Consider the following 25784-nt stretch of genomic DNA (forward strand, 5'->3'; position numbering starts at 1 on the left):
ATCTGGTACATTATATGCAATGTGAGCTGTTCTCTCTCTCTCTCTCTTCCGTGTTCATTTAAAATTTAGGTCAAAATAAAAATATATGCATTTTGTGGGTTCATAAAACTTCATTTACTGTATCTTTAAAGAAGACAGAAGTAACAGCAATGTATATAAAAGTAATGACTTAATGACTATAAGCAGGACAAAGCAATAGCATTATAAAAACAGCGTCCAGTTCAGTAGCTCCCTTTCTTTTCTCCAGTCCCCAAGTTGTACTCACATTTTGACAGAACATTTGCGTTGCCACGTAAAGAACCACGATCAGAGGAGATGGTGGCTGAGGATAAAAGGAGCCTGCGAGTGGGAGAAGAAAGCTATGGACAGCAACGTGTCACGTGACTAGCTGCAGAAAGGAAGTTATTTGTACCTATGCATATTCTCCTCCTTGCTTTGATAGGGATATAGGTATATATATTAATCAGTTCCTTTTCTCTGCTTTCTCATGCCCCCTCTAGCCAATATAAAGCAGCTAACCCTACACTTTGGCATTTAAGTCACAGGAAAGCAAAGGAATATTGCATCTGAACTAGGAATGAATATTCTCGGAGATAAGGTGACATATGGGAGGCAGTGTCTTTCTTTTTCAGGAGCAGGTGAGTGCATCCTCAGTTGTGTAAGGGACAGTTGTATCACATTAGGGATAACATGATGTTATGTCTTCTGGGGGAAGTTCTAATCTGGGGAAAGACGAATGGACTGTACTGTCTGTGTTCAGCTCAGCATCGTTACCACCCTGTGCTCTGCAATACAGAGAGGGCAGGAACCACGCTTCTTGCAATTCCCTTTCCTGAAAGTTCTGGCTAGAACTCATCCGTAAGAGGTTCTCAGGTACAATATGGAAAAGGCAAGGCCATTCTCCAGAAACTGTCGCCAGCAGGTGTGTGGGCAGCTGCGGCTCTCCCGTGAGCTCCTGAGAATGACCTGCTTCACTGCTGCAGCCTGAGACATTGCAGCCTCCCAGAGACCCAAGAATGTCAGCAGTTATCTGGCACGGCTTCCCTCACCTCTTCTCTTCCCGCTCTCGCAGAGCCTGTGTAAGACTCTCATTTCTATCTGAAATCCTTAACTTCATATTAAGATTTTAATATACATCCCAGAAATTCAAGGAAAAGTGTTTTTTGTTTTGTTTTTTTTTTTCCCCTGGTGAACCCTAGTTACAGGGCTGAATGTCCTGGCACAGGGGTTGAGCTGTGGGCGTTTGTGTCTCACACCACCCTACAACATTTGGCTTCTGACTGACTGGAACTTTTCAACACTCTGCCCAGCAGTGTTTGTTGCGGTGGTTTCTGTCCAAGTGTCAAGGGAGACATGGTCAGTGGGAGAATAGGAGGGCGGTCTGGACCATCTCACCGTAGCTGCTCTGTGATCTGGGGCCTGGGAAGGGTCAGCCTGGAGTCCCCTGCTGTTGGTTACAGTGGTTGTCAGGTGGGTGACCTTGGCTGGCAGTGCCAGAATCTACACAGAGGCAGCTTAGAGTCTGGTTGGCTGGGTGCCCTATGAGTGGCCCCCTGGCTACTCTAGAAACCTTCCTATAGGTAGGGATCTTGCTTCTGCAGTGGGTACCCAGCCTTGGCCTTGGGTTGTCCCACTGGGTTCACTGGGATGGCTGGCCCAGTGTACGTGCCAGGAACCTCTGGCACAGAGTGAGGGCTCTGTGGAAGTGGTCAAGAGCATGGGCTCTGGAGGTCCACCATTTGAATTCTGTCCCACCACTTACCAGCTGTACGACCTGGGGCAAGCTTCTAAACCTTTTGGCCCTTAGTCTTCTCATCTGTACTGATGGGGATATTCACAATAGCTCCTTCACAGGGATGTTAATCCATGTAAAATGCTTAGTATCTTTGACACAGTTAGTCTATGTGAGAATAAGCATTATTATGACGACACCAAGGAAAAGACGAGTTAGCGCAACGATGGAGCCTTCGGACAAGAGGGGGCAGTGACACCAAAGGCAGCGTCCCCAGTCCAGGCTGCTGTGGACTCACATCCGACTCCTGGGGAGAGCAGGGAGGCTGCAAGGGGACAATAAGAGAGAGGTTTTCACGAAAACGCTGGGTGACAGCAGGGGCCTGTGTTCTTGCAGAACTGGGGGGAGGGGAGGCAGTCTCCCCCTTGGCAGAGAACACAGCCCAGCAGGGCAGCAGGAGTCAGCAGAAAGGTGACAGTGCCTGACAGGGGGTATGTGCTCAGGAGCTGACTGGGCTTGCTGTGGGCTGCATACCAGGCACCCTCGAGATGGCCCAAAATAGCTGAGGGGGACTTTGCAAGGGATCTGAGAGTCTTAAGACCTGGGTTATATTTACATCAGATACCAGTCCCGTGGGTGGAAACGGCTCTGCTGACAGACAGACCTGGTTTGAATCCCACCTCTGCCACTTACTAAACTGTAAATGCTTGGGTAGCACGGGGCGTCGCATTCACTGTGGAGCACACAGAAGGATTCAGTCCATGCGCGAATGAATTTAATATCCTGGAACCTCAGTTTCCCCATCTGTAAGATGGCAAGAGTGTAATGACCCCTAAAGCTGATGCAAGGGTTACATTAGACAATTGCCCACAGGCACCTAACATTCCTAGTGAGTATACATTGCTTCTTTTTTTTTAGCGGTATGCAGGCCTCTCACTGTTGTGGCCTCTCCCATTGCGGAGCACAGGCTCCGGACGTGCAGGCTCAGCGGCCATGGCTCATGGGCCTAGCCGCTCCGCGGCATGTGGGATCTTCCCGGACCAGGGCACGAACCCGTGTCCCCTGCATCGGCAGGCGGACTCTCAACCACTGTGCCACCAGGGAAGCCCACATTGCTTCTTTTGTTTTTAGTAAATATTCGGTGTCTTGCTTAAATTGAAACACAATACATTTGTTGACTGGAACGGATTAATGCTATCTTAGTGAAGAAAATGTAGTCCATTCTACACTTGCCAAAGACTACATCCTTTAAGAGAAGAGGTCATACCTCTTACAGGTGTTTTCCCAATTTGATCAGTGTTTTTCAGTGTCATTCATGACTCAGTCCTTTCTGACAAAAATCAAAATATAGCTACTAGCTATTGATGCATACTATTGACTATTAGGAGAGTAGAAGATTGAAGATAGGTTACTCAGTGATTGACACAGATTATGACCTGACTTGGAAAAGCTATAATACAGGGAAAAAATGGATCTGGAACCAATAATTCATAATATGTAAGCACTATACATTATTATTAGGCTTTTTCTTTCTATACACACTTAATGTGCTTTCCAACCAATCCTGTTCAGGCAAGCTTGGAATAATGGAGCTGTTACTTGCTTTCGTGCCCATGGCAGGTCTTCGAGAAATGACCGAATGGTCAATGGGGAAGGGTCTGTTTCACGTCTGGTTCTCTTTGTTCATCTTGAGTCCTCCCCAGCAATCCTCCATGCTGTGCCACTGGAAGCCAGGTACCTAAACATATTAAATCTGACCTCAATTTTAAATCCATCATCAAATCAACTTGCTCTAGTTTGCAGGTGGATCCACTGCTCTCCTATGTTGCAAGATACATGGGCTTTGTTATTGCTGCCTTCTTCACAATCAGCATAGTCTTTGGTTGGCTTCTGGGGGTGGAAATTATATTCTGGATGATTGAAATTGCTTGCTGTTTAACTGTCAGATGGATGGGTATGCCGAATTTTTTGAAGGGGAACAAAGCAAGTATCAAATGTACTGCTACTGCCTTAATGTGACTTATCATGGATCACTACCTGTTTATTGAATCAAAGTGTTTATTTTTATAACTATTTTATAAGGCATGGTATATGGTTAAGAGTAAAGTCATTGCTTGGAAAGTTTCTTCATTTCTGACATCCTTCAATTCTGTTTCAAGATCAGAGAGAACTTCCCACTCTGCAGAAAGTATTATTTATTGATGTGGGATAAATTTTCTCTAAGAACAAGCCAGGACTACTTAATCTGAGCAGTACTGAGCATAGGAACCGAATGGCTTGAAGAACAAAACATATCACAATGTGAATCAACACTGTCAGATGCAAGCTTTTAAGAACTTTAATTGATATAATTATCATTAATATGCAATACGTCTTACAACAAATGTAGATACAATGAGATCAAATATCAAAGAAGTTGCAAGTTTTTCCATCTTGAAATGATGTTGGCTAACTCACCCCAAAAAAGCAATCTGGCATTGGTCTCTTGGTTAGCACTATTACCAATATCAACTAGCACTTTAAAATCAAAGTTGAAATGGTACATTCATTTGCCAAAAAGAGATAAAAGGCAAAGAAGGTGAATCAACGTGCAAATTAGCATCTGGCCCAGTTGCAAAATTCATTTCCCAGATGCGAGGGATTGAACCATGCACCCTTGCAAGCAAGATAAAGGGCAAACAGATGACAGTAAACCAAAATCAACTCCACAAGGAACTCAGAAAACTTTGGGATGGTAAAGGCCAGGTCTACTGCTGTTAGCGTTCAGGTATCCATATGTGTTACCCTAACTCAGTAGTCTGTGAGACCTATGTCCTGGGCCATCCTTTCATTCAGGGATGGAAACCATCCTTCATGGTCCCAGGAGTCAGGCAGCGGCATTGGGGGTTAGCTTGGAATTGTAACAGCTGTCTGCATCTAGTTACTATACAGCTGTCATTTCATAGATTTAAGTAAAAACAACACATCAGTCAAACAAGAAACTGAGATTACTTATACATTTATGTAATACTTAAAATGTCTATAAATATTTTTCTCCAGAAATTGAAAACACTGTAGACATGATTTCATTAATCCTCACAACACATTTGTGAGGTAGCATGGGGTGAGGTCCATAGGAAAGCATCATGCCCGACTAAGAAATGAAGACACAGACGTCCAGGGAGGGCAGGAGACTTCATTGGGGCCACGGTAAAAGAAAACAAACTTGAACCCCACTCTGTCATTTGCAATCTGTGACCTAGAAGAGGCTGCTGGCCTCTCTCCTGCTCTGACATTCTCTCTAATGCATTATGACTAGTCCGGTCCCTGGAGAGTATATGGTTGTTTTAGATCCACCGGAGCCATTTCCCTTAAGTAGGCCTGAACAGACTCGCTCCCTGAGGTAAAGGACGTCAGTTATTGGCATATATTTCAGGGGTGTGTGTGTGTGTGTGTGTGTGAGTGTGAGTGTGTTAAGCAGTTGTTAACATTTTTGGCCAACTCAAAAATAGAAAAATGCGCTTGGCAAAATAAGGTTCAACCCACTGGTATTTTACACTAACACAACAAGGAGTGTTAGAGCGTTTATGGGAAGCTGTCACCTTGCTGAATGCATCTGCTGATCCCTCTCTTTACCCTAAGGATCTGGAAATTAATAAGAGCAACCAACCCATCAAGTGCTCTTGTACATCAGCAGCCTTGGTAGGGAAAGATGCTAGTTGAGTCAGGATTCCCTGGGAAGAGGCTGGTCCCTCTCACCCAGTATTTATGACTGAAGCAACACCCAGAAGACCACCTCTCCAAAGGTGCTTCATGGACGTTTTGTCAACACATCTGTGGCCGAGGGAGTAAAAAAATATATGGAATATCCTGTCATTATCGAGTTGTCCTTTGCCGAACCGAAAGCCTATAAAGAGGGTGAGGGTAGGAAAGAGGGATAATTATTCAAGCCAAGCATGGTCAGAAGGGGTACCCTTGGTCATTCCTGGCCATTTTTCTGAGAATGTCCACTTTCTTTGTCCAATTTCTTTCAGAGCGGGGGATTGGCACATCATGGAAAGTGTCACCAGCCCTAATGTCTCTGCCACCAGAGAAGTTTAGCCCAGCACGGTAGCGGCTGTTTTCATGTCAGTACTTTTGCTGGGCCACAGTGAGTGACAGGAGGAGTTGAGGGTCAAGTTTCTGGAAACTAAACAGAGTCATGGCAGCAGGTCCAAGTTTAGAAATAAAATATGATGCAGTTTCAAGTTCTTTATGATAGCATAGGACACTATGACACATTCTGAAACAGAACCCAATGTATATTTTCTATGCTATGAAATCAGGACATAAAATGCCAGCTGCTAATACACAGGTGTTTCAGAAGGACAGGGTTAGAGCCATGAAATAAAACCATCTAGAAAACACACAGAAATAAAAAGGCAACCATGCATAGCAAAAACAACCCACCTGCCAACAAACTAAATATTTTTAAGATAAAAATTGAACGAATCATTTCATTTAGGTAAAAGTAAAAACCATCACTAACCTGGGGCATCTTGTTTTGTCACAACAAGCATCACCATAAATTAGGGTTTCTCACACTCGGCACTATTGACCTTTGGGGCCAGGTAACTCTTAGTTGGGGTAGGCTATTCTGTACATCGTGGGATGTTTAGTGCCTCCATGGCCTCTACCCAGTGGTAGCACCCCCAGATTGTGACACTCAGAAAATATCACCAGGCATTTTCAAATGTTCCCTGGATGGGGGAGGGGAAGCAAAATTACCTGCTGCTGAGAAGCACTGCTGGAAATGGATGCCCACAAAGATGATCAGCTCTTTCTCAAAATTCGTGATGCAGGATTTTAAAACTATATACCCAGGGGTGTCCATTTATCAAACAGCAGAATTAGTAAGATAAATGTTTGGGAAAAATAAACGGATTAATCACCGTGTCTGTACGGAAAAGCCTCACTGAGCAACTGCAGACAAACTAGTGCCTTTAAAAAATTAACAGCAACAAGAACAACACCAAGAACAACCAGTTTACAGCCTTTATCCAACAGATAGTAAGGCAGTGAACCAGTTGCTTTGTGGGTAGAAAGCAAGGAGTCTACAGGCTCCTTCAGGCAGTGGATGTCTCTGGCAGTTACTGAGGGCTGATCTTACCTTCCCTAATGAGGTACGCGGTGTATGTTACACGCCCCTTCCCTCCCACCCTCCTCAACGCCCCCATTGCACACTCACTTCACACGTCTCTCCCTTTCTTTTCTACAGCTAAACTCATCTCACAGCCTTCTCCTGTGGAACCGCTGAAAGCTTGTGGGCTGGGATCCCAGCTGCGGTTGACTAGAACAGGCATCCTCAGCAGAGACAGGTGTCCTGGAGGGGAGGCCAGGTAGCAGGCAGGCTGAGATCTGACAGCAGCCTGCTACTCTGCCCCTCGGCCAGCTGGCCTCCCCCAGGGCACCTTCTAGGTTCCTCTTTCCTTAATTAGGCAGCTAAGAAACTGGCATCCAGCTAGCAGAGCCAAGCAGGTGTCCTGTGGGACACAACCAGATAAATTGAGATTAAAAAGGAATCTGAGAAACCCCTGCTTCCTTACCTGCAAACTCCTCCCAGCACTCACTGCCTTTCCCCTCATTGAGACTTAATGTAATCTCCTAAAGAAAAGTTTAAGAAATACCACACACTGAAAGTTCCCCTAAAAGTAACCCTTGACAACACAACTTGATCCCTCTTCCTGTTTCTTCTCGCAGTGGGACCTGCGCTGGGTAAAGGCACCTCCACCGTGGCGTCCGGCCTGGATGGCTTAGGGTTGGCCCATGTCAGCTGCATGTCAGACTCCACTCACTTTTAAATAATTTTCTTTCTTTCTTTCTTTTTTCTTTTTGGTACCAGAAAGGGGAAGTTGTAGCAGCCAGAGGAGAGGGAGGAAAACAAAACAACCAAACCAACAAAACAGGGCTTAGGATTGTCGCTCAATGCACATCAGGTACTTGTTATTAATTCTACTGGATAAGCACTGATAAATAAAGACAGTTATTCCTCATCCCAGGCCACCTTCCTTTGTTAGGAGTCGTCGTACAGAGGATTGTTGTAGTTTCCCCAGGACCCGTAGTCGTGGTCATCCAAGAGCCTTCCATAGGAGGAATGCCTGGTGGGAAGGAGAAGAGGGGTGTGGTTATTTGGAGAAGTTGCCCATCTGCGGACAGCCCGTGCCCTGGGGCCTGAACTGGGGAGAGGAGACACAATTCTTCACTAGGACACCCCTCGGTAGCAGACGCACCAAGCCGGGAGGCCCCAGTCCGCAAACACCTTGTAAGTTATGACTGATCCACTGGGAGCCCAACTGGCGCCTTCTCTTGAGATCAGCTGTGTCCTTGTCTCTCTCCTTGACCTCCAGTGCTGGAGGAAGAGGCCCCTTTTCCATGGCTATTTAATAAGAAGTAATGGGAAAGGGAAGGTTGCATTCCTGGCATTTTGGCTTAGGTCCTGGACTTCATTTTCCCTGAAATGATAACGACACAACCAGAACCGCTGTTGCTCTCACCACCCCCTCCTGACCTTTATATAATGTTTTATAATCTACAAAGTTCTTCTATGTTCTGTGTTCACTTGATCCTCAGAATAAAACCATGGGCCAGGTATTGTTCATCCTTATTTCTCCGATTAGGAAAATGGGACTCAGAGATGTTAACTGACATGCCCAAAGTCACCCAACTGAGCTATGAGTCGAACCCCCACCTCCGGGATCGGAACCCAGTTCTCTGAGCTCAGCTCCCTGGAGTCTGCTTAGCACCTTAGCTCAATGGCAATATGGGTTTATCCGGCTTTGCTGGCTCATTCTGGCAACCTGTTCCACAATTAATATTATTTCAAAAAGAAACTGAAATCAGATGCTTATCGCTCTTCCGTGTGAAGCCTTTAAGTGGCCCGTCATCCCAGAGTCAAAGCCAAAGTCACTACGATGGTTTGCAAAGCCCTGCAGGGTCTGGCTCCTGTTACTTTTCTGAGCAAATCAGCTACTATGCCGGTGCCTTTTGCTCGGTTCCAACCACACTGACCTCTTTGCTCTTTCCTCTCATGACTGACACACTCTTGCCTCAGGGTCTTTGCACTTACTGTTCCCTCAGCTTGGAGCAATTGTCCTCCAGATCTCCACATAGCTCATTCCCTCATTTCCTTACATCTGCCCAAATGTCACCTTCTCAGGGAGGCCTTCCTTAGGAGCTCTATTTAAACTTGTAACTCCCCGCCCAAAGCACTCCCTGCTTAATTTTTCTCATAGTACTCACCACCTTCTAACATGCGATACAATTTACGTATTTATTTTGTGACTGCCTCTCTCCTCGAATTAGACTATACATATGGATTATTTGCCTGTTTTGTTTGTTCTTGCCTCTATCTCCAGCACCTAGAGGAGTAAGTCCTAGATAAATGTTTGTGGCAGAAACAGTGATAGGAAAAAATACATCCTAAATATCCAATCTGTTCACAAGGTGGGAGCTTCCTGGAAAGGATTATGGCATTTTAAGAATAAAACCAATGAAAGGATTTGGAGAACACCACAAAATGAGCATCTGGTGCCTCTGAGGTTCAGGCTAGCTTGTGAATTTTGACACCTTGCCACTGGAAATCAGGTAGGCTATCTATAGTACAGATGAACATACCCACTTCCCCTAACTTTTTTCTCAGCTAGATATGAAAATTAAGCAAAATGAAAATACAACCCGAGAGGCACAAAAAGCATTTGCTATATACTTCTATCTGTTGCTAAAATAAGTGCTGTCACTCTTCTAAGCTTATTTACATCTGTCAGGTAGTTGAAAAGAGATGCTTGATGTGCTGGCTTCAGACTCTTAGCTTTCAAAATTCTGATTTCAGTCCCGAGGGCTGGCTCAGTTGACCCAGTCTATACACCTGGAAACTTCCACAATATAGTTTGTCTTCCCTGAAGACCCACACTCATTTCTGTGGGTGTGAGAATGAAAGAGGTCACAAATAACACACCACTGATCTGCTAATCCGCAGGAATAGGGGAGGGCAGTGTTGGTAAATGAGGTCCCACCCATCCATCGCCAACGCTTCCCCCACACCTAAAACCTCCAATTCCAATCAAATTCTTTAATAGGAGGGTTGAGAAATGGAAGTTATAGACTGAACAAGTAGAAACCTAGGGATTACAAGACTGGAGCTGGGCCTAAGTTTCAGCATGACTTACTGTGACAAGTCTGGCCAAAAGGGACCCAATAAGCACCTTCTTTTATTGATAGGATACTCTGTCTCACCTTTGTATGCTTTCTCACAGCATTTTTATATCTATCATATAATTTGATTCTCATGAAATGTCAGTTGAGCCTACAGATGTATGTCCTTGAATATATTTTTAACTCCCTGTTTCTTCATCTATAAAACGGAGAAACAAAAAAATTGCGTTAGGATTGGTGGGTGGGTTAAATGAGGTAATGCACATAAAAGACCTGGCACGTAGTAAATGCACAATAAATGTTGCCCAATATTGCTTTTTAATTTTTATGATAATGAAACTTACACAAGTGCATGACAGATCTGCAAATAAAAAAGGATACTGAGTGAAAAGTGCGCCTCCCTCACTTTCTCCAGGAACTCCTGAAACTAGGCCCCAGGCATAGTTATAAAACCAGCTTCTTTTATAACTTAAAAAAAATATTATCATGCTAGAGTGGGGTTAAAGGATTAAAAATCTTCTGGGCATCAGGTCTTACTGCTTGTGGTTATTGTAGGCAAGACTATTTGATCAGAGCTATACCTGAATCTGCTGTATTATAAGAGATGTCTACTACACACACACTAGTCAAATAAAGGAAAAAGATGGAGCTTTCATTTTTCTTTGTCTTCTCATTTGAATGAACTCTGAGTTGAGCAAAATACTGGGAAATGAGGGAAGCAAAGCAAGAAATAGAGATAAACCATGTTTGGGAGTGTACTGAACCCGTAGGGCATGTTTTAATGTAATAATGAGCCTAAACAAGAAGAATTGGGTGTGCTGGGATTCAAGCCAGGTTTGGATAAATCCTGTAATACTGTGGAAAGAGGAAGACAAACACATTTTGTGTGTGAGTGTGTGTGTGTGAGATAAGAAGAGAATCATTAATGATCACTTTAAACTATCTCTCTTGGTCAGAACCTCTTAAATCATGGCATGTTTTAGATGGAAATGGGGGAATTTTTCAGATTGGCATTTGTCAGGTCTAAAGTAGGGAAAAAACTCCCACTCTCAGGGCTTCCCTGGTGGCACAGTGGTTAAGAATCTGCCTGCCAATGCAAGGGACACAGGTTTGAGCCCTGGCCTGGGAAGATCCCACATGCCGCAGAGCAACTAAGCCCGTGTGCCACAACTACTGAGCCTGAGCTCTAGAGCCCGCAAGCCACAACTACTGAGCCCACGTGCCACAACTACTGAAGCCCACGCACCTAGAGCCCGTGCTCTGCAACAAAGAGTAACCCCCGCTCACCGCAACTAGAGAAAAGCCCGTACACAGCAACGAAGACCGAACACAGCCAAAAATAAATAAATAAACAAATAAACAAAAAACCCTCCCACTCTCAAGATTAAGAAGGTGGGGCTTGGCCCAAGGGATCTGGAAGACTGTCACTGTGACATACTGGGAGAGGTGGTACTAAAAGTAAGGCCTGTTGGCTCTGTACTGCAATGCTGCTGCATTTAATTTCCACCTGAAGAGCATTCTGTATGAATGACATCCTCGTCATGTCAAGGCAGTTTCATTTACTCCATTTCTTCATAAAGACTGGCACCCAGCAAGCCAGCATAGATAAGTTTTCCATTTGCTGTAGGTTGGCTTCCTTAGACAGTAAACCTTCCGGGGGCAGACTACATCTTACTTAGCTTCTCATTTTCTGAATGTCTGATATGTTGCTCTTAATGCAATGGTACTTTTATAAATACTTGATAATAACTGCTTACATCCAGTAGCATATGAACAGTACACGGAGTAAATACACAGAGTTTACTTTGTCAATACCAGCGGGGATTAATATGGCCTGTGGCAATGTGATGACATGGCTTTGAAGCACTCAGTATAGGCTCACAGTCCTTGTAAATCAACGACACTGTGCTTATTGTCACTATTAGCTAAAAGCAGAACCTGAGGGGACAAAATAGGGAATGATTTCTGTGAAGCCCTTGCCTCATCGCTTCCTTCTCAAGTGGTTTTGCTCTAACAAAGCAACACTCCCCACTCCCCGCAGTCACAATTGGTGATGCTTTGTTGGTGACAACTGGTAAATGTGGTAGTGACATTTGTGGTTTGAGGCCTTCTCCACAACTGTGAAAAGGTACCTATAGTATCAATACTTAATGGAACTCAATGCTCTTTGAAAATGAATGAGGTGTTTAACTTTTTTCTGTGTTGAGACAAACATATTTTAGAAAACACCTTCTCCTTTATAAGGGTCAACCCCAGCAGGTCTCCAACTTTGTTTATTACTACTCCTTCCAAAGTCCTCTCTTCTCTAGTAAAGTGAGTCTTGCCATTCAATCACTGGTGCTTATTATGTGCTAAGAAGGAGAGTTATAAAGATGAATAAATATGGCTTAGTGCTGGGAAAACACAACTGAACTTGCAGCTCCTTGGTCATTAGCCATTAGGCCTTAGACTCTTTTTTTTTTTTTTTTTTTTGCGGTACGCGGGCCTCTCACTGTTGTGGCCTCTCCCGCTGCGGAGCACAGGCTCCGGACGCGCAGGCTCAGCGGCCGTGGCTCACGGGCCCAGCCACTCCGCGGCATGTGGGATCTTCCCGGACCGGGGCACGAACCCGTGTCCCCTGCATCGGCAGGCGGACTCCCAACCACTGCGCCACCAGGGAAGCCCAGGCCTTAGACTCTTAATCATCCATTAGCAAAGCTAGTTTGGTGCAGCTGTCACTGTCTCCTTTGTTTTCGTTGGTGGCTTTCTTTTTCTGATTGTCATTTCCCTGCCTGGCTTCTTTCATTTATTCATTGAAACGTTATCATCGATCAGTCCTTATTTTGGGATTTGGGGAATACTTCAGTGCAGTAAGAGACAGAAATCCCTGTCCTAAGGGGGCTTACATTCTAATGGGGGAAGACACAATAAATAAGACATGAAAAGTAATACGGCAGATGGTAATAAGTACAATAGAGGAAAATAAAGCAAGGAAGGGGAATGAGGGGTTCCATATGGGAAGTGGGGGCTTTAATTTTGAATATGGTGGTCGGGAAAGTCTCACGAAGATGTCATTTGAGCAGACACATCAAGGAGATGTGGATGAGCCATGGGGATGCCTGAGGCAGACCCTACAGACAGAGAGAACAGCATGTGCAAAGGCTCTGGGGCAGAAGCAAACAACACATCTGTGTGGTAGCACTGAACTGTAATTAAAAAAAACTTTCTGTATTGGGATGGTTTTAGATTTATAGAAAAATTGCAAAGATAGTACAAAGAATTCCCATGAGCCCTTCACTCAACTTCCCTTGACGTTAACATCTGACATAACCATGGCCCATTAGTCAAAACTAAGAAATTAACGTTGTGAACTACCAATTTGAAGCTAAGAAATCTGTGACCATTAGTGGTGAATTTATTTGCCCACAGTTAACCACTGCAAGTTAGTGACAACAGTTAGAGTATCATAATTCAGTATCTTTAAATAATCACCTTTACTTTGAAGGGGCAGGTAAAATTTTATATTTTAAAATCATCTGCCAGTATCATACTGGCAGACACTCATCACAGAAAAGGCCTGCACGTCGGAACACCTGCCTATTTGTCAACAAGTTCAGAGTCACGAGATAACTAGGGGAAGTCTATGGTTTAACAGATTCCCATCGCTTCCCCTTCTCTAAACCTAGTTTCTCCTGATCTGGAATAAACCAACACTGCTGCCTCACCCCAAACTTTCTTACCCAGAATCATTCACTCAGCCAGCAAGTATCTATAAAGCAACTCTTATATGTCAGGTATTGCCAGGGACTCTCTGTCCTTCTAGTGGAGGAGACTGGCAGTGGACGCAATGATTCCAGTACAGGGAAGTGAATGGTACGAAGGAGGCATGGGCAGCATGAAACTCACCGTGGAGAGGGTGAGGGTGGGAGCTTCCCAGAGAAGATCTCTTATGAGCTAGACAACTTGGAATTAGCTAGATAAAAAAGAGGTGAACCAAACACCTCTGGCCAGGGATCAGCATGTTCAAAAAAAACAAAGGCACGGAACAGCAGAGCATTATACCTGGGAAACTTTAGAGCCAAGTGTGTTTAGAGTGTTGGAGGAAAGGGTAGAGTGGGGTTACTCAAAGTCTGGTCCTTGGACCAGCAGCACTGGCATCACCCATGAGCTGGTGAGAGCTGCCAGTGCATGGGCCCCACCCTGACACACTGAGTCAGAACCTATGGGGCTGAGACCCAGGAAACTGTGTTTTTAACAAGCTCGTCCACTGTTTTTTTTTTTTTTTTTTTTTTTAATAAATTTATTTATTTATTTTTGGCTGCTTTGGTTCTTTTTTGCTGTGCAGGGCTTTCTCTAGTTGTGGCGAGCAGGGGCTCCTCTTTGGTGTGGTGCGTGGGCTTCTTATTGCGATGGCTTCTATTGTTGTGCAGCACAGGCTCTAGGCACGTAGGCTCAGTAGTTGTGACTCATGGGCTCTAGAGCACAGGCTCAGTAGTTGTGGCGCACAGGCTTAGTTGCTCCGTGGCATGTAGGATCTTCCCGGACAAGGGTTCAAACCCGTGTCCCCTGCATTGGCAGGTGGATTCTTAACCACCACGCCACCAGGGAAGCCCTCGCCCATTGGTTCTTATGCACATGGAAGTCTTGAGAATCACTGAGGTAGAGAATCAAGTCAACTAGACCTACAGAACGCCAGAAGCTGACCGGAAAAGGTCAACCTGTAGCTAACAAACACTGGAAGATCTTAGACTTCATGGCTGGCTCTTTATGGGCCTAGTTTTTCAACCTAACAACAACCAGGAAGAATCCAGTTGTAGAAAATGTCATCACTAGAAAGACTTAAAGCAAAACAGGTGACTTCCACAAAGATGTCCTAAGGGCCAGGCCCTGTTGTGTCTACAAATCAAGATCACATTTATTTTTGTGAAGGGAACAGCCGTGTTGTCTGTCTGGGTTACCAGCACACCTAATTATAGCAGCATCCACGTTGCTGGTGATAGCAGATATGGTCTCCTGCCCAGGAGATTATCTCGTGACTGCAGAGTTTTGAGCCAACTTAAACAAAACAGAACTGACTTACCTCACTCTTCAATCATCACTAATTAAAGACAACCTTCTGCTAGAGGCAGGCAGGGCTTTTGCTTTCTTTGAAAGTTGCCCTGGAATAAAGATTTCTCAGAGATAGCTTCTATTAATGAATGTATAATGTGGATGCCACTTCACAGGTGTTTAGAAAAAGCACAATTGAAATTGCCAAGATGGAACGTGGAAGTCTGCACGTCAACACGTAATTAGAAAACTGAGCTTCTGTGCTGTCTTCCTCCTCCTCCACCTCTCCTCTCTCCTTTGAATCCCTGATGCCTATGGAACGGGGCTGCTGGTGGCTACAGTTTATTGAGCACCTAAGTAGGAAGCGCATGATGACAATTACAACGAGGACAGCAGTTGGCCCTTCCATGGCTCTCACTTCAACCCCGGAACTGCGTGTTTATCTGTATCATAGTTTAATCCTCATAACAAGCCTGAGTTAGGTATTAGTATTCTAGTCCTATTTTACAAACAAGGAAACTGAGCACAGAGTGATTAATGAACTTGCCCTAGAGTCCATATTCTTTACCACCATGTTATACGGTCTTTCCAGGTCATCTACATTCATTACTCCCCTTCATCTTCAAGACAACCTTGAAAGATAGGTGTTATCAGCTCTATTTTTGCAGGTGAAGAAATGAAGGATCAGGGAGATTATAATTTGCCCAAAGCCACCTAAATAGTAAGTAGAAGGGTCAGTATTGAACCTGACTGCAAAGCCCACGTTCCTCCCTCCACCCTACATTATTGCCGGCTACAATGCGGGGGTGGATAGTAGAAAAGAGCCTTGGAAGGTTCTGGGCAGTTCATTTTTATAAATTGCATCCAAAAGTGGCTTAGGGGGCTTCCCTGGTGGCGCAGTGGTTGAGAGTCCGCCTGCCGATGCAGGGGACACGGGTTCGTGCCCCGGTCCGGGAAGATCCCACATACCGTGGAGCGGCTGGGCCCGTGAGCCATGGCCAATGAGCCTGCATGTCTGGAGCCTGTGCTCCGCGACGGGAGAGGCCACAGCAGTGAGAGGCCCGCATACCACACACACACAAAAAAAGTGGCTTAGGTTACAGAGAGATGAGGTCCTCCAGGCAGGAGATACCGTGACAAAACTAGGGGTCATGGATCCCTGAAGAGTAGGAGTGTGAAAACGGATGGCTGATCGGTTTTCTGACGCCTTCAGAGGGAGCTAGAATTTAGGAAAGTGGTGAAACTCCTGAGCCACTGTTTAGCAGAGCTCACAAGGAGTGCCCTTTTTCTGGTGGTGAGGCTGCCCTTTCAAGTGGATCTACTTTTGCCTTTGCCAGGACATCGGCTGGGCCTGGGGTGATAGGGCGTGGTTGCAGGCCAGAAGCTAATGGTTCCCTCATGGGCTGTGATTTCAGTCATTTGCTGCTCCAGCCAAGTGAGCTAAAAAAACATACTTCTGTCATGTTATTGTTCTCAGAAATGTGGGACAATAGGAATGGAGGAAATTTTCAGCCAAGGCAAAACTCAACCTTAGGTACACACACACACCCATGCACGCACATTTGTCAATTGAGCCAAGTGTGTATTTTTGATGAATGATTAGTGGGGCTTTCCAAGAATCTCGCAAAATAACACATGAAGGGGTTTTAGCACAGCCTTGAGATTCATGAGAGCTATTAACCTCCTTATGTTATCATTTTTCCAAAATAATTACCAGAGCAGCAGAAAGAGGTTTTCCTTAGGGGGTTTCTAAACAGGGGTCTGATCACTTTATCCATCCTTAAGTTTGTAGTGCCAAAGATAAATAACAATCTAATACTTATACCATGGGGGCCTTTCTACATTAAGAGGGAGGAACTACATTACAGGGGAGAGAAACAATGACCAGTTCAATTTAATCATTCACTGAATTTATCTAGTGTTGAGAATGCTTGGAGAAAAAATATAATTTTTAAAATTTTTAAAATCTAAATTAAAAAAATTTATTTAATTTTAAATAAATTTAAAATTAAATATTTTTTTTTATTTTAAAATTAAAGTTTATTAAATTTTTAAAAATTTAAATTTAAAAGTTTAAAAAAATTTTTAAGTAAAATGTTATACAATTTTAATCAGCACTCATTAGAACCAATTTTAATGGTATGTTAACAAAATTTTCCAAATCCAGTAAGTTCTGAGATGGCAGAACTGTGTCTTATGACTGATGTGACCCCGTTGCTTGGAAGAGTTCCTGGCACATGGCTAATGCTCAGTAACTATCTATTGATCAGCTGTCCTACTGGCGTTCCTTCCAGCTGACCACTTTGATGATGATGATGATGATGATGATGGCAGTGCTATGTACTTGGGAAGCAGCATCCATTAATCCTTCCAACGATGCTACCAAGTAGTTAAAATTACGGCCCTCATCTTACAGAGGAGGGAAGTGAGGGATCTTGAAGCTCTGTTACATGCCCAGGTGATGGTAGAACCTGCTAGAAAGTGGTAGGGCTAAGATTGGAACTGAGATCTCCCTGCTCTTGGAGTCTGAATTCTTAGTCACTGTTCTAGTCTGCCTGTCTTATCATCAGTGGTAGGCTTCAGGTGGTGAAACTGAATTCTTGCCTGGAGTCAAGAAGAAGAGTCCTGAGGTTATTTTAACATCATTTCTGGCAAGTGTGTGGCGAGAGGGAAGTGTTTCTATTTTGTTCCATACTCTAAGAAGGCATTTTTGGTGACATAGCCTTTTGGAACTCACCACTGGTGATTCCAGAATGTCTCTAAAATTTCTCTGTAAGTTCCTTTCTTTGAGCCCCACCCAAAATCTCCCAAACACAAAGAGAAACTCTGTTACAAAGTGGGAATGAGGTACCCAGACTAGTTCATAAAAGCCAATTTAACTAATAATTAAAATACAGTGTATCTACCATGATAAACTAGTAATTAAGCCAGATGGAAAAGGGTAGCATTCAGTAAGCTATAATTCATAAAACTGTTTGATGCTCAAGGAAATATAGACTTAATGAAGAGAAAGATTGTTTTTTTAATTTGAAGACCTCTGGATCCTTTCATAAAGGCTTTTAGACACAGGTAATGCTGGCACTTTAATTCCGATTTCTCTTTGAAACCTGGCTTTCTTGTTCTTTGTACCTTAGATAGGGGTGATATTACAAGGCACTCTCATACTTGACACCAGTCATTAGATTGATTTTGTTCATTTGTAGAACAAAAGATGGAGGGAGATAAAAGGGAAGGGGGAGGGGAGGGTTCCCCAGTGGGCGCTGGTCTGGGCTGGGATGACAGGAGGAGATGAGAGGGGGCAGCAGAGGGGATGTGTGTGTAGAGATGAGAAACTAAATACATGAGCTCCACGTGGGGAACCAGGACACGCCTCTTAAGGGAGAAGCACAGCTATGATGAGAAAAAGTCAAGAGTGTGCATGTGTGCACAACCGTGCCTGTGTGATTGTGTGTTGTTACGTTCAGTTGTGCATTTATTCAATTTATCGAGCATCTTCTTTATGCCAGCCCTGTGCTCACAGATAAAGTCTGGGTCCTCAGGCAGTTTACATTTTTGTGGGGAAAAGAGACAATAGACAAGCAAACAAACATATTAAAAAAACAAATAAAATCACATACAGTGAAAACAGCCAGGATGAAACTAATTGAGGCACTAGGAGAATAAATAACAAAGGCACCAAACTGAAGGGAAATCTCCTGGAGAATGTGACTTGAAAGCCATGTATGAGGAAGAACTAGAAGAAAAACATTTCAGGGAGAGGGACCAACAAGAACCAAGGGCCTGGAGAGACAAAGTGCCTGGTGTGTTCTAAGAACTGGATGGAAAGCGTGTGACTGCAGCTCAGTGGTTAACAGGGAGAGAAATGTGTGATGAGCAAGAAGACGTGGCAGGGTGGGTCCATGAAGGAACTCACGCCAAGCTGAAGGGTCAGTTTAATTCTAAGGGCAGGGGGAAAGCCACTGGGGGCGTTTGAGGGAGGGAGTGACAGGTCGAAGCGAAGGAGCTTCCACAGAGATGGGCCTGGCTGTTGGGAGGAGAACGCATTGGGGGGTCAGGGACCAGTTGTGCTCATCATGGTGGCATGCGTCCTCCTGTCCCTGTTATAGGCACTGGGCAGACTGGGGAACCAGACAGCCACTTGCCTTTTGGCATTTTACAGCTGGAAGCACACTCAGTGTGAGTAACGTGGTTCTTGAGAGTTTTGATTTTACAGACAGTAGACGACAAAAGTGGAGGACTCACAGAGTACTGCAACTTTCTCTTTGGCTAAAGAAAGTAAAAACTCAACTACCATCTGTGACCACATTCTTTTCATAAGAGAAAGGATATTTTAAAACCCAAACTATAAGGATATAATCTCGGGGGGAAAAACCCAATTTTGTAGAAAACACTACACTTTCCTTGTATTTTCAACATTTTGCTTTAGAAGCGGTGAGAACCTCCTTCCAGGCTGGGTACACACTCCCACATCAGTGTTCAGAACATCAGTGTTTTGGAACCATTGAGCCTGCCTATCTCGCCCATTTCACAGGTGAGGCTCAGGATGCATGTGGCTTTCTCAGGGTGATGATGTGAGTTAAGGGCAGAGGGCCAAGGCCCCAGTCCCCTCACTCCAGGTTCATTCTCCTTCCATTACATCATCACGCTGTATAGTCCGGATGATTTCTTCTGCTTTGCCAACTTTCAGATACTGCCCCATCTATTCCTGTCCAGGGTGCAGTATGCTGGCCATTTTCACTGCCCTGCCAAGATTTCTGAGAGCTGAGATACTTATCAAGAAACAAGAACTCAGCAAAACAGCTCACAGCCCAGAGCCTGATAAAAAGGAATTCCATTCTTTATAAAGAAGAGGAAGGTGCTGTCTTACCTGATCTTTAGATAGGCTGCAACTCCAAACACCAGCAATACCACAGCAATGACTGTCACTGTAATGGCGGCGATGCTGCCTGGGAAGGAGAAAAGGCACAGGAAGAAGATGAAGGAAAGGTGTTCATTCCAGATCATTCTGCAGTGCGAAACCCAGGAGCTTAATTCTGTTATCAAAATGTTTCTCAGGGGCTTCCCTGGTGGTGCAGTGGTTGAGAGTCCGCCTGCCGATGCAGGGGACGTGGGTCTGTGCCCCGGTCCGGGAAGATCCCACATGCCGCGGAGCGGCTGGGCCCGTGAGCCATGGCCGCTGAGCCTGGGGACCGGAGCCTGTGCTCCGCAACGGGAGAGGCCACAACAGTGAGAGGCCCGCGTACTGCAAAAAAAAAAAAATAATAAATAAAAAATGCTTCTCAGGCTAGGCTAAGTTCGGTAAATGGTCAATATTTATTAAGACCGTCTGGCTGGCCTTGAGTTCAGAAAACAGTTCACAGTAATATTTGATAATTTTTTTAAGAATGCCACCAATCTGTTGCTGCTGCTGCTGCCGTCTGCAGGGGTAGTGGATTTAAAATCTCCTGAAGTATTATTTTCTTCTTTCATATGCTTTAGCTTGTCTTTCTAGCATTTGCAAAATATTGGAAGACCTAGGATGCTTAGTCAAGGGTCATGACAAAATGCTGCTGTTGATTTTTTAATAAAGCAGAACCACAGTGTTATGTCAGTAGTGTCCACTTCAAAAGGGTCATCTTGGTAGGAGATGCACTAATTTTAATGATGCCATCAAATCAAAGCATTTTAAAAAAACACCTCTTTGGGTCATGTGCCCATTTTTCAGCCCTAAAAGGTGAATCTGATTTTGTAGAGGATAAAGTCAAGTTTGGTGTAGAAAATAAGGTCAAGTCTGGTAGGTAACGCTATGTTTTGTTTGTAGAAATAACCAGGTACAATTATAAAGTAACATGAATGTTTTATTGTGTAGTTTAAAATCTGTTTCCAAAGGCAACTATTAATGGGCAGTTAAAAAAACAAACAAACAAAAACCCCTTTGAGCACATAGCCTTGTAAGAATAACCATACTGTTTCCAGAGATTACTACTTTGGGGCACAATGCTCTTTTTGTGTGAGTTGGTGGCTAATAATGTATATATTTCAGTTTTATTTCACCTCAGAAATACCAAGAATCAATTGGGCTTTTGTCTCCTCATTGTTAAAGTGACTTTTTGGCATTAAAGTTGGTACTAGGGACCCCATTTGCTCGTTCAGGCCACTGAGAAATTATTTTCTACTTCAACAAATGAATGGGACTCTTAAACACATTGAAAAGAGCATCAGATCTGGAGTCCGAATATGCGGATTCAAGTGTGGTTCTCTCATTAGCTGTCTGACTATGGGCTAACTACTAAACCCTGTGGACCCATACACCACTCACCTGCTCTGACAGAGAAGGAAGAGCTGTTCTACCCACCCACATAAGTTGAAGAAAATTAAATGAGGTGCCCTGTGCACCAAGCCAAAGTCCGATCCAGATATACCTTCCTGGACCAGTGCCCATCTTTCATGAACTACATCGCAAAGGTGATGGATCTGTCCCACATGTTTGGAAATTTACTATTTGTGGATGATTTTGCCACTTCTCCTTCTATTTTTTCCCCCTCTCTTATGAATGGCTTTTGTATATTGTCCTTCTCGTTAGCCCTTCCACCACACCACAGGAATTAAAGCAGAGCTAAGAAGCAAATGAATCTACTCATTAACTCTTCAGTAACTCCCGCAAAGGTCTGGGTGAAAGAAGGCTACAGGAGACATGCATACCCCCGCCGGTTATAATTTCTAAAAGGCCAAGGAGGTATTGCTAACATTGAGACTAAGACCACAGTTGGATGTGTCTACACAGACCGACCATAATGTACCATTTTAGAGCTTCCACATTTCTGGACACTCACACGCCCATCTCTTTGCTCCTAGAGTCCTTTAGGGCCAGATTGGTATAATTATCAGTACAGTTCTCTTTCGCTTTTTACTATTGTCAGGTAGAATTATGGCACCGAACACTCAAATATGCAGACTGGATCACGTAGAGAAAGTTTGAGGTCAGTCCCCTTACGGATAACCTCTACTCTGCACTTAGCTTCTCAGCCTCCAAACTGCGCTGAAACTAGAACAATTCATAGTTCACTGAAGCCTCTTAACAGCTCTTTTAAGAGCTTGTGAAATGAGGATTATTACTGCAAGGTAAGGTGATGGGGGTATTTCAAGATTCAAAAAGATACACTGATTGCAATTAGGAGCTTTGAAAACTGACCTTTAAATTTAATTTCCTCCTTTCAAAAAAATGGGAGGAGAGAAAAAATATAGTTGATTTCTCTATAAGACCCTTCTTTCTTGCCCCAGGATACATTTAATTTAGGAAATCATAGGTTTGTCCTTCAAAGTTTCTTCCCTAACTCTAGGCAGTTGGATCTCCTCCAACTCTGCGATTTACTGGATATATTTAAATACCACCTCTACTGAAGATAAAACAGGCAGTTCCCCAACTCCAGTGCTGTTTTTTTTTTTTTGAAACAGCAAGTAGTAGAATGACCGTCTTCCTCTCCATGTGACTGGTGGCTGTCTGGCTCTCGGCGTAGACCAGTCTTCAAACAGGGCTGTTCAAGGCCACCCTTCTTGTTCACAAAAGACAGCCGTGCAACAAGAGCTGGAATTAGCGGGTGATTCCCCCCATGGGCCCTTGAGGGCAGCTGAGCGAAGGGGCGTTTCTGAGGGTTCATATTGCCCAAAAGGAGGCCAAAACGTGTGAGGTGAAATAGATGGTACTTAAATATTCGGGCCACCTCCTTAACTATTCTGCCACCCACCAGCTCTTCTCAGAGGGTGCCATCACGGGGGCAAGGGTCTTCTGGAACTAGATGGGCTTCATCAGGCCCCCAGCCTGGGAGGGCTTGTGTCCTAAGCTCGCTTTCACCTCCACGGCAGCTGCCCCTCTCCGAAGCAGCCGGGAAGTTCATGCTGGGAAGTTCCACGCCTCAGGCCATCGCGGTTTGAGCATCTGAGGGGTTTGCTGAGCTGACAGTAGCCGAGGGTAGCACGACTTTATGCAGGAACCGAAAAGGCCTGATTTCCTCCTTGTGAAAACAAATGCCATTTCCCCCTGAGTTCTGTTTAAAGTAAACTGGATACTTCATGAGCTTTTTTTTTTTCTTTCTTAGATTCCATATATATGTGTTAGCATACGGTATTTGTTTTTCTCTGGGATAAGGAGGGTGGGAGGGAGGGGGACGCAAGAGGGAAGAGATATGGGAACATATGAATATGTATAACGGATTCACTTTGTTATACAGCAGAAACTAACACACCATTGTAAAGCAACTATACTCCAATAAAGGTGTTAAAAAAAACAACAACAACACGGTATTGCTTTTATCTGTATTTTCATTAGCAGTCAACTCAAAAAATGTATTAATTAATTAATGACTGCATTTTGTATGTGTCAGTCATAGGATGGGTTATTACTATAATAGTAGAAATTAAAATACCATTTATAAGGAAAAAAAATAAAGTAAACTGGAATTCCCCTTCTTGTACTTCTTCTTTTGAGGCAAGGCAGGGAGAGGAAAGATGAGGAAGGTGTGGCCAGGGCAGGGAAGCTCTGCCCTATGAGGAAGGTGTGTACACTGGGTGGGCAGTGCCCTGGGGATGGGGAGGTGGCTGGCATTTCTGTCTTCCTCATCTTCCCTGTTGGCACATGTGAGTTTCAGAATGGGTGTGATTCACGCTGTGAAGCCCTGGAACCAGAAGAAATTAAGAGAGAGCCAGAGGAAATTTATATATTTTCTAAGCCGAGATGCCAGAATATTCCACTGTGCCAACACGTTCTGCCTGACCAGAGGGCTGTTGAAGAGCCACGAGCCAAAGCCTCCTTGAAGTCTGGGTCTCTCTGATGGGGTTTCTCAGGGGGTCATTTCCCCCACCTTCATAACAACTCAGAACCAAAAAACAGAACAGGCTAAAGAATGATCTGTTCTACATTTGTGGGTGGTTACTTCGGTCTGGTGCTGGGCCAAGAACGTTACAGCTCCCATCTCATTGAATTCTCTTTATGAGATGAAGAGAATGATTCCCATGTGATGGATGAGCAAGTTAAGAGAGGTTTAAGAACTTGATTCAGGTTTTATAAGCTGGTAAATGATTAAGCTATCATTTGAACCCAGGACTATTTCTTAGGCTTTGCATGTTTAATCATTAATATACTGGTGACATCCCTGGCCCTTTTCTCAGCTTGGCCAGCTCCTACACTTTCTTTATGACAACTAAATATCAACCCTTCTGGGAAGCTTTCCTGACACCCCCAAGCAAGTTGTAGTGTTGTTGTGTGTTCTCAGCTCTTTGTGCCTGCTTCTCTTAAACACTCTGTGTTGTATTTATGAGCTTCCCCAGACAGATTCTAATCATATTCATCTTGCATCTTATCCCCCTTCTCCCTGAACTCTCCGCGCTGGGCACAGTCTCTAGCCCGTAGTGGGTATTTAAATTATTTTTTAAAATGTTGAATGATTAAATGTAATACTTGTAAAAAAAAATTAAAAAGATAACTGGCAGTTTTTGAGACCAGTCACTGTGCTAAGAAGGTCCCCAAGCAGCAGTCTCTCCACCTGTCCATCGTAGAACCCCTGCTGCAGGTCTTACCTCAGCATCTATTCCAATGACTCTACAGCTATGGTCCAACCACCCCAGTGTGGGCTCGCGAGTCCCCATGGACGACTGAGCTGGAGGAGAGTTATTATAGGACTCTCTGTCTGAATAAAGTCAGAAAATATCCTTGAAGTAACCAGAACAAAATCCCAGAAGCTCACGCTTCTGGTTGGACCTGGTCAGACTACCCGAGGGAGAGGGTTTCCCTGGAGGGTATCACTTGCCCTGCTTTGACTCTGTTCTGTGCCCGTGCAGTCCTGGAATAAACTATGACATCATTTATAGGCTCTCTCTGCCGCCCCCAACACCTGCCTCTGTTTACTACGCTTCGGCTAGACCTTCGCAGACACAGGGCGTCCTCCACACTCAGAGGGGACCCTGCTCCTGTCCAGACTGCCTCCCCGTCACTTGTCCTAAAGGTGCCCTCCTGTCTTCCTGGGCTTAGCAATGTTCCCAAACCTCAAATGTTCCCCTGGGGACTCTTCTCATTGAGGGATTTCCCCCCCCAGTTTAAACATCTGACCTCTTTGGCAGGATACTTGCCAATCATATCCCAAAATGAGAATGTTAGGATGTGATAGGATGAACCCGAACGACCTCCGAAAGAAAGAGCTTTCTTAGGCTCTTTAAAAAAGCTGTTATCGGGTTTCCCTGGTGGCGCAGTGGTTGAGAGTCCGCCTGCCGATGCAGGGGACACGGGTTCGTGCCCCGGTCCGGGAAGATCCCACATGCCGCGGAGCGGCTGGGCCCGTGAGCCATGGCCGCTGAGCCTGCGCGTCCGGAGCCTGTGTTCCGCAACGGGAGAGGCCACAACAGTGAGAGGCCCGCGTACCGCAAAAAAAAAAAAAAAAGCATGTGTCTGCGCATGTGCCAGAGGACAGAAGTGGGTGACTGGTGAGGAAAGGGGCTAGAGGGTTGACACCTGTATGTGCCCCAAATCCCTCTTTATTACACTAAGGAAAGGCTCTTCCCTCTTTACAGCAATAGTCTCACATCACAACTCCTTTCTCCAAACAACAATGTAATAAACAACAACAAGAATAAAAATGATAGCAACCGACACTTTACTTGCTCTGTGCCAGGGACTGTTCTATGAACTTCACCTATTTCAATTCAAGTAATCCTCATGAGAGCTCTGTTAGGTGGGTCCTCTTATTATGTCCATTTTACAGATGAGGAAACTGAGGCACAGAGAAACTAAGGACCCAGAGCCCATGCTATTACCTGCTGGGCTCTCTGGCCGCCTGGACCCTAGTGTTAGATCCGAGTCCACTTGCAGATAAAACCCGCCACTCTG

General features: G+C 44.5%; 1 protein-coding gene across 2 annotated transcripts in view; it reads right to left on the minus strand.

Moving 5' to 3' along the window:
• Nucleotides 1–7659: 7659 nt before the first annotated feature.
• PARM1 (prostate androgen-regulated mucin-like protein 1) overlaps nt 7660–25784 on the minus strand; it is a 101519-nt gene continuing 83394 nt past the window's right edge. The window contains exons 3-4 of one of the 2 annotated variants that reach the window (XM_082639910.1): nt 19797–19875; nt 7660–7848 (exon numbers count right to left, since the gene is read on the minus strand). In XM_082639910.1, coding sequence (XP_082496036.1) covers nt 7764–7848; nt 19797–19875 — 164 coding nt within the window. In that variant the 3' untranslated portion in view covers nt 7660–7763. Of the gene's footprint in view, nt 7849–19796; nt 19876–23266; nt 23581–25784 lie in introns of those variants that run through there. The other variant, XM_082639911.1, reaches the window with a different exon arrangement.

This window comes from Mesoplodon mirus, assembly GCF_964341445.2.
Source record: "Mesoplodon mirus genome assembly, chromosome: 2".
NCBI lineage: Eukaryota > Metazoa > Chordata > Mammalia > Artiodactyla > Ziphiidae > Mesoplodon > Mesoplodon mirus.